The 14,638-nt window shown below is 41.2% G+C and overlaps 2 protein-coding genes across 2 annotated transcripts; both read left to right on the top strand.

Annotated features, from left to right (window-relative positions):
• On the top strand, nucleotides 1-2,031 carry LOC121528558 (serum amyloid P-component-like). The gene is made up of 2 exons (XM_041816067.1): nucleotides 1-80; nucleotides 1,403-2,031. Exons 1-2 carry the CDS (start codon nucleotides 20-22, stop codon nucleotides 2,029-2,031), a joined length of 690 nt encoding a protein of 229 aa, XP_041672001.1. The 5' UTR covers nucleotides 1-19.
• Nucleotides 2,032-11,883: 9,852 nt separating this feature from the next.
• LOC121528819 (serum amyloid P-component-like) lies at nucleotides 11,884-14,288 on the top strand. Its single transcript, XM_041816426.1, has 2 exons — nucleotides 11,884-11,966; nucleotides 13,637-14,288. Exons 1-2 carry the CDS (start codon nucleotides 11,906-11,908, stop codon nucleotides 14,269-14,271), a joined length of 696 nt encoding a protein of 231 aa, XP_041672360.1. The 5' UTR covers nucleotides 11,884-11,905; the 3' UTR covers nucleotides 14,272-14,288.
• The last annotated feature ends 350 nt before the right edge of the window (nucleotides 14,289-14,638 follow it).

A 14,638-nucleotide genomic window follows, 5' to 3' on the forward strand; every position in this document is an offset into this window, starting at 1 on the left:
TTGGCGTTCCAGACCAGAGATGATGAAACTACTGCTGATCTTCCTGGCCTCGCTCTGTGCGGGACATGCTGGGAAACGAGGTGAGAGCATGACACACTGCAGGTATCCAATGAGGTGTTTATTATTGTCTGTAATGTCTGTGATTATCAGAAATAAATGTTAACCAGGACAGGGTTTCCAAACTACCAGGCCAGGAAGGGCCCCTGTATAGCATGAGCCTTCACTGGGCTCCCCTATTATGGAGCTATTATTGTTGCAAAAGTATTTGCAAATGCGTGCAAAGATCTGTGCACAAATCCACAAATGTATATACAGATCTGCAAATTCGTGCAAAGATCTGCAAATGTGTGCAAAGTTTTGCAAATTGGTACAAAGATCCACAAATGCGTGCACTAATCTTGAAATATGTAGACCAATTTGTAATTGTGGACTTAGTTCATTTTGGTTCAGAATCTGCCTCACAATTGGCTGTCATACGCACGTGACTTTTGCAACACTTGTATGGTGCACGATTTGTACCCAGATCCGTAAGCGTGTACTTAGATCTGTAAGCATAATGGTTGGGTCTGTTGCCCTCAGCGCAGGCTCACAGGAAAGGCTGCCTTTCTCATCACACAGGAGGCAGCAGTTAAGACTTAGTAAGGGCTCTGTGTAACGTCAGTTATACAGTTTTACTGAGTTTTACTGAGTAGAGGCTTCTGTCTCGCCACTCTGCCATATAGCGCAGATTAGTGGAGGGCTGCAGTGATGGTTGTTCTTCTAGGACTTTGCCCCACCTCCACTCAGGATCTATTTGAGCTCAGTCAGGGCGATCATCAGGTCCTTGGTCACCTCTCTTACCAAGGCCCTTCTCTCCTGATTGCTCAGTTTGGCACAGCCAGCTTTTGGAAGAGTCCTGGTTGTGCCAAACTTCTTCCATCTGAGAATTAGCCTTCCCCTGATCTGTGCCTTGCAACAATCCTGTCTCTGAGCTCTGCAGGTAGTTCCTTTGACCTCATGGCTTGGTTCTTACTTTGACATGCCTTGTCAGCTGTGAGGCCTTTTTCAGAGAGGTGTGTGCCTTTCAAGATCATGTCCAAAGCAATTTAACTTAGGACAGGTGGACTCCAGTCAAGGTGTAGAATCATCTCAGCAAAGATTGATAGAAACAAGAGGAGCCCCAGCTAAATTGACACTTTTAGCAAAGGGTCTAAACACTAATGTCAATGGGATATATTTAATTCTTTTTGGTTTTCATAAATTTGAAAAAATGTCTAAAATTTTGTTTTCACTTTGTCCTGATGGTAACTGAGTCTGGATTAATGAGAATAAATTGCATGTTTTTGACTGTAGCATTAGGCTTAAACATAAGTAGAACGTTTGAGTCACCAGTCCTAATTTGTCATCTCTTCTTTACTTGCAGATTGCTCAGAGGAGCTTTTTGCCTTCCCAGTGAGCAGTAATGATTCTTTTGTCAAGCCTCTTCCCCTTGAGAAGCAGCCCTTAACTGCTGCAACCGTGTGCATGAGGTACTTCTCTTCGCTCACCCGAGCCCAGACCCTGTTCTCCCTGGCCACCCCGGCTCACTCTAACGCCTTCCTTCTCTACAAGCCCTCTGTTGGTGTGTACCGACTGCACATCAACGGGGAGTCTCTTGAGGTCTCTGGGCTCCCGGATGAAACAAATAAGTGGAACTCTGTCTGCTGGACATGGAAATCCAAAGGCGGCTTGAACACGGTGTGGGTCAACGGAAAGAGAAGTGGTCGGAAAATTCTGGGAGCCAATGCATCCATTACTGGTGATCCCATCATCATTTTGGGTCAAGATCAGGATAACTATGGGGGAGGCTTTGACAAGGCTGAGTCCTTCGTTGGGGACATCACGGACGTCCAAATGTGGAACAGCGCCATCTCTCCGTGTGAAATCAGTCTCTACATTAATGGTTGCAACGTCCCCCCTGGAAACGTTCTGAACTGGAAGCATCTGTTCTCCCTCATCGCCGGCTCCGTGTACAAGGAGCAGAGTGACTTTGTCAAAAGGGGGTGGTGTTAGTTTATCTAACAGGTATCAGGATGCAAAGTTCAACCAAACCAGTGGAGAAAATGTATCAGTCTTGAAGACCTTGTTTAGAAAATAATAAAGTCTTCCAGCAACTATGAGCATTAAATTCTGACTGTCAGTGTCTTTTTTTAGCTTCTTCATGGGTGTACATTAATGCAATAAAATAAATTTATTCAGTATCGTCCTTAAAAAGGGGAAAAAATGAACCAATGTCAATAAACCACAATGGAATGTTTCATTAGAAAAACATTTATTCTTCACTCCTGCTGTCTGATTATCAGCAATGTTTTAACTCTATGACTGTAAATAAAAGTTCCCAAACAGGCAACAGACGGTACAGAAGGCAGAAAACATGGAGGAGCAGAGAGAAAAAAGAGAACTTCATAAGATGAACACACATTAAGCTGAAAGACAGACAAAAAGGAGAAGTACTGCTGAGGCATGAATATTAACCCTCAGGGACCACTTTAATTGACTACTTTTTAAAGCCATTAAGGACAAAAATGTATATAAAAACTTGACAGATTAAATTTTTTTTTTTTTGCTGTTTTTTGCATAAATCTCTTAAACAACTTCAGCTGTCCTCAAAACTATTAAACATTCAATCATTTTGAGGATTTTAACCCTTTAAATGCCAGTTTGATTACTTAAAGATCAAAAAATGTGGTTTTAAAGGGAGTCAATGGGACGTTTTTGTGCACAAATTACTCAGAAAGGTAGTACATTTTAAAATTGGATGCTACACAAAAACTAATAATGCATCAAAGTCAATATTTTGGGTAACCTCGACATACCCAGGACTAATTTAAAAAACACCCTCCATCCTCCCAACATTAGTTATCTGGAAAATGATTATTGCTTTGTGTGTTTTTTTGGAAGAAAATATGACCATCCTGTAATCAGGATGTCAGTTTTAATTAGAACTGAAGTTGATCAAAAGATTTGACCCAAAAAAGCAGAAAAATATTTATGTATACAATTTTTATTGTATTTATATGTGTATATTATTTTTTGGGTTTTTGGAAGTGGACATTTTTATGTTAATGACTTGAAAGGGTAGTAAGTTTTAAATTGGATGCTACACAAAAACTAATAATGTATGAAAGTCAATATTTTGGCTAATCATAGACGTATCCAAGCTGGATTTAGAAATAACGCCCCAGCCATCCATCATTTGGTTTAAGGAAGATATCATATTTTTTCACTTTTTTTCATAAAAAGCAACATTGACTTTAAGTAATCAAACTGGCAAAGGGTTAAAATCCTCAAAATGATTGAATGTTTGGTAGTTTTGAGCACAGCTGAAGTTGTTTAAGAGATTTATGCAAAAAAAAAAGCAGAAAAAATATTAATCTGTCAAGTGTTTATAACAGTTTTTTGGAAGTGGACATTTTTGTCCCAAACAGCCTCCTCTGCTATCTTCACAACTGCCGTATATCTGAAATAAAAATAAAATATGCCACTCTGTTGTTTGAGCTACACCCCACTCCTGGTACCAAATTATGTAACCCGTGGAATTAGATTGTCACACAGGACACAATAGCTTCGGGGTTCTTGTAGCTGAATTTTTATTTTACAACTAAAAAAATACAGCAGTGGCTTTTAAAGTCTCTACCTTTAAAACAGAAGATAAATAAAACTGTACATCATGTACTTTCCAGCATTACAAAATCACATGTGCTATTTAAACTAACTAACATTAACTTACAAGCTCAACAGTGCTCACGGATGGCTCCAAAAATCTGAACACATCTACCTCAGCAGAGCCTAAAACACACCATCTCGTTAAAATAGTTACAGAAAACATGTTGTTACAGTAAAATCCAACAAGATGTTTTGGTTTACTCACTGTTTTTAGCCTTTTTGCACACACAGAAACAGCGCAGTCATTTCAGCAAAACCCCAGAATTGTCACATGTGGTAAACAGGAAGAGAACAAGACCATGATGCACTTGGTGCAGTGACGTTTTCTGCAACTCGATGCTGCCACCTAGTGACCAAAATCTGCAATTTCCTGTGGAATTCCACTTAGAGTCTGCCTCCCCATTTAGAACAAAACGATGTCCAAAACATAAGAAAACAACATAAAACATGTACATTTGAATTCACCAAATAGTAGAACTATAAATACTCAGTGGATAAAATATATACGTATATAACACCATTTTACCACCTGGTTACATTAGCATGACTACACCACTGTGCTTACTAGACCATAGCATAGCCCCGTACGTTGGGGCGTGCAGTAGCAGACCCCGACCCCTATGCTAGACGCTTAGCATAGCTAGACCTGAGCACCTTAGCATAGACCCCTATGCTATTAAAACCCGAGTGGTTCGGTTTAGGCATTTAAACCCGAGTGGTTAGATTTAGGGTAAGCCAGTGTGCAAGCAGCTAGAGCGGAAAAATCGTTTAATTGAAAAATAAAGAAAAAGAAAGGAATGTCTATGACACTAAGATCCAATGTGCATAATAATGTGGAACACTGTGTAAATCCTAAATGGGGACGACCCATTCTCTGGTGTTTTTAGGGGTTTAGCCAATTCTTTGAACAGGCTTACCTGCCAGCTCTGCTAGTTTGCAACTGGGTAAAAAACAACCTCTAGGTACAGTCTACACCTCTATAGAGCATCAAAACATATAAATTGTGGCACAAAAGTCAAACATTAGTCTTTACACTAGAGAAGAGATGGAAAAACTGTACACAGTAAACAACGGCATTTGAAGGCAATGTATGACAGCCACAGACACATTTGGCTAAGAGTCCACAATTTATATGGACGCTCTTTAAATTTGAGGGTAGTAAGAACTAAAAATGCTGGGTAATCTTGTATAGCGTGTAAACAAAAACAGGTTTAAGAGCTATATTAAAACTTGTTAGGTTGGTTCTTGTTAAAGGAGCTGACCTACATTTCTCAAATTAAAGAGCCAGTAACAATTGAAACACTCTGAGGTTTTATTGTCCATCAAAACCATGGTATCTGTGTTAACAAAACAATTAACGTAAGAGGTTAACTTAAATTTGAACAATCAAGTATCAGTTGGTATAATTAACATAAAATGGTAAAGAAAATACAATAAAACAAAGAAACAATCCTACTTTCTTAAGGACGCATGGCTGGGAAAGTGGATGGAAATCAGAGACCTCTGCCTGTCTGTGCTGAGCTTTAATTCTGGCTGCAGGCACACCTGTTTGCCTGTCACACCTGCCAGCAATTATTACTATTACTCCTTTCAGAGCTGTATCCCTCTTGGCCACCAGATGCCGCCATTTTGACAGCATTGGAAATTCACAATAGCCAATATGAAATTTCTTGTGCTTAGTACAACAAAAAATGCAGCGAAACTGCTACACACTTTCTAAACAAGGCACGAAAAGTAAGTAAATTTGTGATTGCTAGATTATTTCTTTGAGTTTGAGTTTAGTTTATTTAACAGGACAGTGTGCAGTGTCATTAATTATTAAAAAAAAATAAAAAGATGGCTGCACCAGATTTAGCGTGATGCTATTTTCCATCTTTGTTGTAACCATGCTTCTTGGTGATAAATTTTATACCCTTGGAAAGCCTGTTTATTACCCCTTTAAATGGTGCCATATTTGTAAGGAACATGCATTTGTGGGATGAGCAGCAGAGCTGAGTATGTGGGTTGTGCCAATAAAAAATGATCCAAATCTTCTCTGCCAGTGCCAAACAGCTGATTCTGTTGCTGCTATTGACTCTTTTAAACTTCTAGCATGGGACAGTGGTCAGCAGGTGTCTGCTCTGAGAATCAGCATGCCACTTTTGACTGATCTGGATAGGGCCAAAGAAACTGGGCGAGTTCAAGCTTCTGCAAAACCAAGTTGAAGCATTATTTGGAGTGAACCCTAGTACCATCTCCAAACTGAAGGCTAAGCTCCATATAACACGGGACGTCAGAGACAGGCCGTGAAGAAGACGACATACCTAAAAGACCGTTCCCTCACCCTGTCAGCACCTAGGTACCATAGGCTTTCTTCTACAGATTTTCAGTCGAGGTTTGCAGAACAATATGGCCGATGGCTCTCTGACCAGACAATCTGGAACAGACTGCACACAGCCAATCTCTGGTCTCATAGGGCTGCCAGGAGGCCTGCCATGACTGCTCTTCACCAGCAGGCCCATTTGCGCTGGTGTCTGCAACATGTGCACTGGAACCTGAACATGTGGAGGAACATTATGTTCAGCAATAAGTCCAGATTCTGCTTATGGCAGTTGGATCATAGGGTCAAAGTGTGGAGAAGACACAAAGAATGCTATGCTAACTGCAGCACTGAGAGAGTAATATCTTTTGGTGGAGGCAGTGTGATGGTGTGGGGCGGCATCTCCCCTACTAGAAGAACAAGGCTCGACATCATTGGTGGAAATTTCAATGCAGAGTTATCAAGATGAGATTCTACAACCAGTGGCAATCCCATATCTCCACAGTCTGGGACCGAACTCTATCCTCCAAGATGTCAAAGTTCGCCCCCACTGAGCGGGGTTCATCAGAGACTGCCTCCAGAATTTGAGAGTGGAGAGGATGGACTGGCCTGCCAGCAGTCCTGATCTCAACTCCATTGAACACTTGTGGGATCAGCTTGGCTGTGCTGTTCGTGCCAGAGTGACCAACACAACCACACTGGCTGACTTGTGACAAATGCTGGTTGAAGAATGGGATGCCATCCCACAGCAGTGAGTGACCAGGCAGGGCACAGTCTGTTTGCTATGTGGGTAGTGTCTGCCTGCAGCAATCAGATTCTGTTTTTCCTGACAGTTTAACATGGCACCCCAACATTTTTTGGCATTGATATTGTGGTTTAACAAGTATTCATGTCCATCTTGCACAACTCAGTAGCTCTTTCTGTGTCTGCTCACCTGGGGCCTTATTAGAGCTTTTGGATTATTTCATGGAGAGGAGGGTGGTGGCACATAAGTTTGACTTAGTAGGCCACCTGAGGATTTTTCCTATGATTTATTCAAATTTTTTGCTGCAAAAATAAAAGATATTTATAAAAAATCCATCATATTTTAAAAATCTGGTTGGAAAATGCCTCTGTTATGTGTTAGTGGTGCTCAGATGAAATTAAAGGGAGGCTTTGGCACCGTTATAGGGTTTTAAATTGCCTACGTGGTTCACAAATCAGCCAGAATCCAGCAGATAGACACAAACCTTCAGTACACAAACACCCCGCCATGAGTCAACTTAAGCCTTTGGCTCTGGATCAATAACTGAATAAGTCATGGAGAATAAACTTTACTTCCCCAGCTCTATCCTCATGAATCTGGCCAAAACATGACTCCGCCACCTCCTTGATGATGTCACAGCCTTGTTGGGACATGATGGCCATCCACCAACCATCCACTACTCCTCCATCTGGACCATCCAGAGTTGCACAGCACTCATCAGTGAACAAGACTGTTTGAAAATGAGTCTTCATGTATTTCTGGGCCCACTGCAGCCGTGTCTGCTTGTGAGCATTGGTTAGGGGTGGCTGAATAGTAGGTTTATGCAAGACTGCAAGCCTCTGGAGGATCCTACACCTTGAGGTTGGTGGGACTCCAGAGGCACCAGCAGCTTCAAATACTTGTTTGCTGCTTTTTAATGGCGTTTTAGCAGCTGCTCTCTTAATCCTATGAATTTGTCTGTCAGAAACCTTCCTCATTATGCCTTTATCTGCATGGACCCATCTGTGCTCTGAATCAGCCACAACTTTCTTCACAGTACGATGATCAGGATAAATTTTTCATGAAATATCTCATGTTTTCATTCCTTCTCCAAGGCATTGCACTATTTGAGGCTTTTTCGGCAGCAGAGAGATCCTTTTTCTTTCCCATAATGCTGAAACCTGTGGCCTACTTTATAATGTGGAACAGTGCATTTTGAGGTTTTGATATTTAAAAAAAAAAAAAGGTTATTTTTGATAAAGAAATATTTCATAAATACTGCAAAAACTAAGGTGAGAGAAAAACACGAGACACAAGATGACTTAGGCTGAGCTGTTTACTTAGTCTCGGCTGAGGAGAAACAGTGACATCAACACAGTAAGAGGTTGATGCCAGATTTCCTACGAAACCCAAAATAGTTTACCCTCTTACGCCTTTGGTCAACCTTAATCTTGATCATCCTTGACTAAAGGAACAAACAGCATTTTATCTACTCAAGAATGAGAGTTTAGACTATCAACCCAGGAGCAGAGGAGAGACGCCTAGAGTCTCCACTCCTGACTGTACATCCTGACCTGGGACCTTGGATTAGCTTAACAGAACATCAGTGAAGCATTAGAAATATAAGGAATATTGGAAATTTCCTTATCAATCATTATGAAGTTTGTTCAAAAACATTTGAATTATGCTCTAACAGCTGATGACTTGAAAAATGTTCTGTCATTTGCATTCATATTTAGGAAAATAGAGAAAAATGTCATTTGCTTAACAATGTGGAAAGCGGTGTTTGGTGCATATAATTATGTTTTGTTGTTTTTGTTTTTTTTTTCTTAAATGAATCATTTTATCAACATTTCAAATTTCTGCTCTTATTTTGAACAGATGAGCTATTTTCAACAAGAGCTCTGGAATGGATCCATGAAATGACCTGATTGATCAAAATTAGATCCGGATTAGATAAGCCACTTTATTAAGGGATCCACATTGGATCTGGGCCAGATGAGCTCCCTCATGAACAGATACAAATGGGATCTGGACTGGATGAGCTGCTTCGTGAATGGATAGGAATGGAATCCAAACCGGATGAGTGGATCCAAATCAGATCCAGACCGGATGTGTCACTTCATGAGTGGATCCAGTTAGGCTCTGTGCCGGACCAGATCCAGGATCCTTATCCGTTCCAGGATCAGTTGCACTGTGCAAGATGTGTGTTCGTTTTCCGGATCCGTTCCGGACACTATGAGGCCTCCATCCTGGATCCAGAGCACAGTCTGTTTGCTATGTGGGTAGTGTCTGCCTGCAGCAATCAGATTCTGTTCTTCCTGACAGTTTAACATGGCGCCCCAACATTTTTTGGCATTGATATTGTGGTTTAACAAGTATTCATGTCCATCTTGCACAACTCAGTAGCTCTTTCTGTGTCTGCTCACCTGGGGCCTTATTAGAGCTTTTGGATTATTTCATGGAGAGGAGGGTGGTGGCACATAAGTTTGACTTAGTAGGCCTCCTGAGGATTTTTACTATGATTTTTTCAAATTTTTTGCCCCAAACATAAAAGATATTTCCAAAATATCCATCATATTTTAAAAATCTGGTTGGGAAATGCCTCTGTTATGTGTTAGTGGTGCTCAGATGAAATTAAAGGGGAGCTTCAACACCCTTAAAGGGTTTTAAATTGCCTACGTGGTTCACAAATCAGCCAGGATCCAGCAGTTAGACACAAACCTTCAGTACACAAACACCCCACCACGAGTCAACTTTAGCCATTGGCTCTGGATCAATAATTGAATAAGTCATGGAGAATAAACTTTACTTCCCCAGCTCTATCCTCATGAATCCGGCCCAAAACATGACTCCGCCACCTCCTTGATGATGTCACAGCCTTGTTGGGACATGATGGCCATCCACCAACTGTCTACTACTCCTCCATCTGGACCATCCAGGGTTGCACAGCACTCATCAGTGAACAAGACTGTTTGAAAATGAGTCTTCATGTATTTCTGGGCCCACTGCAACCGTTTCTGCTTGTGAGCATTGGTTAGGGGTGGCTGAATAGTAGGTTTATGCACGACTGCAAGCCTCTGGAGGATCCTACACCTTGAGGTTGGTGGGACTCCAGAGACACCAGCAGCTTCAAATACCTGTTTGCTGCTTTTTAATGGTGTTTTAGCAGCTGCTCTCTTAATCCTATGAATTTGTCTGTCAGAAACCTTCCTCATTATGCCTTTATCTGCATGAACCCGTCTGTGCTCTGAATCAGCCACAAATTTCTTCACAGTACAATGATCAGGATGAATTTTTTTGAAATATTTCATGTTTTCATTCCTTCTCCAAGGCATTGCACTATTTGAGGCTTTTTCGGCAGCAGAGAGATCCTTTTTCTTTCCCATAATGCTGAAACCTGTGGCCTGCTTTAAAATGTGGAACAGTGCATTTTGAGGTTTTTATATTTAAGAAAAAGGTTATTTTTGATAAAGAAATATTTCATAAATACTGCAAAAACTGAGGTGAGAGAAAGACACGAGACACAAGATGACTTAGGCTGAGCTGTTTACTTAGTCTCGGCTGAGGAGAAACAGTGACATCAACACAGTAAGAGGTTGACGCCAGATTTCCTACGAACCCCAAAGTAGTTCACCCTCTTACGCCTTTGGTCAACCTTAATCTTGATCATAACTCAAAATATGATCCACAGACTCTGCCGTACTGGAGCCAGACTGTCTCTGTCTAAGGTTCAAGCTGTGAGGAAACAATCCTTGACTAAAGGAACAAACAGCATTTTATCTACTCAAGAATGAGAGTTTAGACTATCAACCCAGGAGCAGAGGAGAGACGCCTAGAGTCTCCACTCCTGACTGTACATCCTGACCCGGGACCTTGGATTAGCTTAACAGAACATCAGTGAAGCATTAGAAATATAAGGAATATTGGAAATTTCCTTATCAATCATTATGAAGTTTGTTCAAAAACATTTGAATTATGCTCTAACGGCTGATGACTTGAAAAATGTTCTGTCATTTGCTTGATAATGTGGAAAGCGGTGTTTGGTGCATATAATTATGTTTTGTTGTTTTTTTTTCTTAAATTAATCATTTTATCAACATTTCCAACTATTTTGGATCAAATTTCTGCTCTTAGTTTGAACAGATGAGCTATTTTCAACAACAGCTCTGGAATGGATCCATGAAATGACCTGATTGATCAAAATTAGATCTGGATTAGATAAGCCACTTTATTAAGGGATCCATATTGGATCTGGGCCAGATGAGCTCCTTCATGAACAGATACAAATGGGATCTGGACCGGATGAGCTGCTTCGTGAATGGATAGGAATGGAATCCAAACTGGATGATTGGATCATGAGTGGATCCAAATCAGATCCAGACCGGATGTGTCACTTCATGAGTGGATCCAGTTAGGCTCTGTGCCGGACCAGATCCAGGATCCTTATCCATTCCAGGATCAGTCGCACCATGCACGATATGGATTGGGTTTCCGGATCCGTTCCGGACATTATGAGGCCTCCACCCCGGATCCAGGGCACAGTCTGTTTGCTGTGTGGGTAGTGTCTGCCTGCAGCAATCAAATTCTGTTTTTCCTGACAGTTTAACATGGCGCACCAACTTTTTTGGCATTGATATTGTGGTTTAGCAAGTATTTATGGCCATCTTGCACAACTCAGTAGCTCTTTCTGTGTCTGCTCACCTGGGGCCTTATTAGAGCTTTTGGATTATTTCATGGAGGGGGGGGGGTGGTGGCACATAAGTCTGACTTAGTAGGCCTCCTGAGGATTTTTACTATGATTTATTCAAATTATTTGCTGCAAATGTAAAAGATATTTACAAAACATTCATCATATTTTAAAAATCTGGTTGGGAAATGCCTCTGTTATGTGTTAGTGGTGCTCAGATGAAATTAAAGGGGAGCTTCAGCACCCTTAAAGGGTTTTAAATTGCCTGCATGGTTCACAAATCAGCCAGGATCCAGCAGTTAGACACAAACCTTCAGTACACAAACACCCCACCATGAGTCAACTTTAGCCATTGGCTCGGGATCAATAATTGAATAAGTCATGGAGAATAAACTTTTCTTCAATTGGCCAGAGCATCATCCACCCCTCTCTAAAACTCCATAAATATCATGAGGAGAAAATAAGAGCACATTCCAGTTTCAGATTTGTTTGGCGTTCCAGACCAGAGATGATGAAACTACTGCTGATCTTCCTGGCCTCGCTCTGTGCGGGACATGCTGGGAAACAAGGTGAGAGCATGACACACTGCAGGTATCCAATGAGGTGTTTATTATTGTCTGTAATGTCTGTGATTATCAGAAATAAATGTTAACCAGGACAGGGTTTCCAAACTACCAGGCCAGGAAGGGCCCCTGGATAGCATGAGCCTTCACTGGGCTCCCCTATTATGGAGCTATTATTGTTGCAAAAGTATTTGCAAATGCGTACAAAGATCTGTGCACAAATATATTAAATAAACATACAGCTTCTTTAAATAGAAAGCTTTTTATTTATAAGGAATCATCTTCATTTTATTCAGTGTCTTTTTGTTTATCCTTAGCCAACTTATTGATAATGTCAGCTTTACAGTGCCTATAAAAGTATTCACCCCCTTGGATGTTTTACACTTTTATTGATTTTATAAATCAAAAATGATCAATATAATTTGGGTCCTTATTGCCAAAAAAAAAAAAAAATCACAAAAAACAACTCTTTAATGTCAAAGTAAAAACAGATTTCTACAAAGTAATGTCAATTTAATTAAAAATATGTAACGTAATGTAAGTGACTCCATAAATATTCACCTCCTAATTCAACAGAGGTCCAGTCAGTTGGTGCTAGTCTTACAGTTAGTGAAATGGGGATCACCTAAGTGCAGTGGATCTGTCTCAAATGATTGTAGTATAAAACCACCTGTGTCTGAAAATCAGTCCCTGGTTAATCAGTATTCATGGCTACCATTACACCATGAAGACAAAAGAACACTCCAAGAAACTCAGAGAAAAGTTATTGAAAAGTAGAAGTCAGGGGTGGATACAAAACATTTCCAAGGCTCTGAACATCCTCCAGAGTTCAGTTAAATCCACCATCGATAAATGGAAGGAATATGGCACATGCTTGGATCAAGTTACAAGCTTCAGCAGCTAAGATGGGAGAGACTCTGCATACAACAACTCCACATGAAGTCCACTAGGAGTTTTACTGAGTAGAGGCTTTTGTCTCGCCACTCTGCCATAAAGCCCAGATTAGTGGAGGGCTGCAGTGATGGTTGTTCTTCTGGGACTTTGCCCCACCTCCACTCAGGATCTATTTGAGCCCAGTCAGAGCGATCATCAGGTCCTTGGTCACCTCTCTTACCAAAGCCCTTCTCCCCTGATTGCTCAGTTTGGCACAACCAGCTTTTGGAAGAGTCCTGGTTGTGCCAAACTTCTTCCATCTGAGAATTAGCCTTCCCCTGATCTGTGCCTTGCAACAATCCTGTCTCTGAGCTCTGCAGGTAGTTCCTTTGACCTCATGGCTTGGTTCTTACTTTGACATGCCTTGTCAGCTGTGAGGCCTTTTTCAGAGAGGTGTGTGCCTTTCAAGATCATGTCCAAAGCAATTTAACTTAGGACAGGTGGACTCCAGTCAAGGTGTAGAATCATCTCAGCAAAGATTGATAGAAACAAGAGGAGCCCCAGCTAAACTGACACTTTTAGCAAAGGGTCTAAACACTTATGTCAGTGGGATATATTTAATTCTTTTTGGTTTTCATAAATTTGCAAAAATGTCTAAAATTTTGTTTTCACTTTGTCCTGATGGTAACTGAGTCTGGATTAATGAGAATAAATTGCATGTTTTTGACTGTAGCATTAGGCTTAAACATAAGTAGAACGTTTGAGTCACCAGTCCTAATTTGTCATCTCTTCTTTGCTTGCAGAGTGCTCAGAGAAGCTTTTTGTCTTCCCAGTGAGCAGTAATGATTCTTTTGTCAAGATTATTGTCACTTTGGAGAAGCCCCTCACTGCTGCAACCATGTGCATGAGGTACTTCTCTTCGCTCACCCGAGCCCAGTCCCTGTTTTCCCTGGCCAGCCTGGATCACCCTAACGCCTTCCTACTCTTCAAGCCCTCTGTTGGTGTGTACCAACTGCAAATCAACGGGGAGTCTCTTGAGGTCTCTGGGCTCCATGATGAAACTGATGATTGGAACTCTGTCTGCTGGACATGGGACTCCAACAACGACTTGAACACGCTGTGGGTCAACGGAAAGAGAAGTGGTCCGACAATTCTGGGAGCCAATGCATCCATTACTGGTCGTCCCAGCATCATTTTGGGTCAAGATCAGGATAACTACGGGGGAGGCTTTGACAAGGCTGAGTCCTTCGTTGGGGACATCACGGACGTCCACCTGTGGAGCAGCGCCATCTCTCCGTGTGAAATCAGTCTCTACATGAAAGGTTGCGACTTCACCCCTGGAAACCTTCTGAACTGGAGGTATCCGTTCCTCTTCACCGCCGGCTCCGTGTACGAGGAGCTGAGTGACTTTGTCAAACTGACGTGTTTGTTTCTCTAACAGGTATCAGGATGCAAAGTTCAACCAAAACAGTGGAGAAAATGTATCAGTCTTGAAGACCTTGTTTAGAAAATAAAGTCTTCCAGCAACTTTGAGCATTAAATTCTGACTGTCAGTGTCTTTTTTTAGCTTCTTCATGGGTGTACATTAATGCAATAAAATAAATTTATTCAGTATCGTCCTTAAAAAGGGGAAAAAATGAACCAATGTCAATAAACCACAATGGAATGTTTCATTAGAAAAACATTTATTCTTCACTCCTGCTGTCTGATTATCAGCAATGTTTTAACTCTATGACTGTAAATAAAAGTTCCCAAACAGGCAACAGACGGTACAGAAGGCAGAAAACATGGAGGAGCAGAGAGAA

This window comes from Cheilinus undulatus, linkage group 20 (genome assembly GCF_018320785.1).
Source record: "Cheilinus undulatus linkage group 20, ASM1832078v1, whole genome shotgun sequence".
NCBI lineage: Eukaryota > Metazoa > Chordata > Actinopteri > Labriformes > Labridae > Cheilinus > Cheilinus undulatus.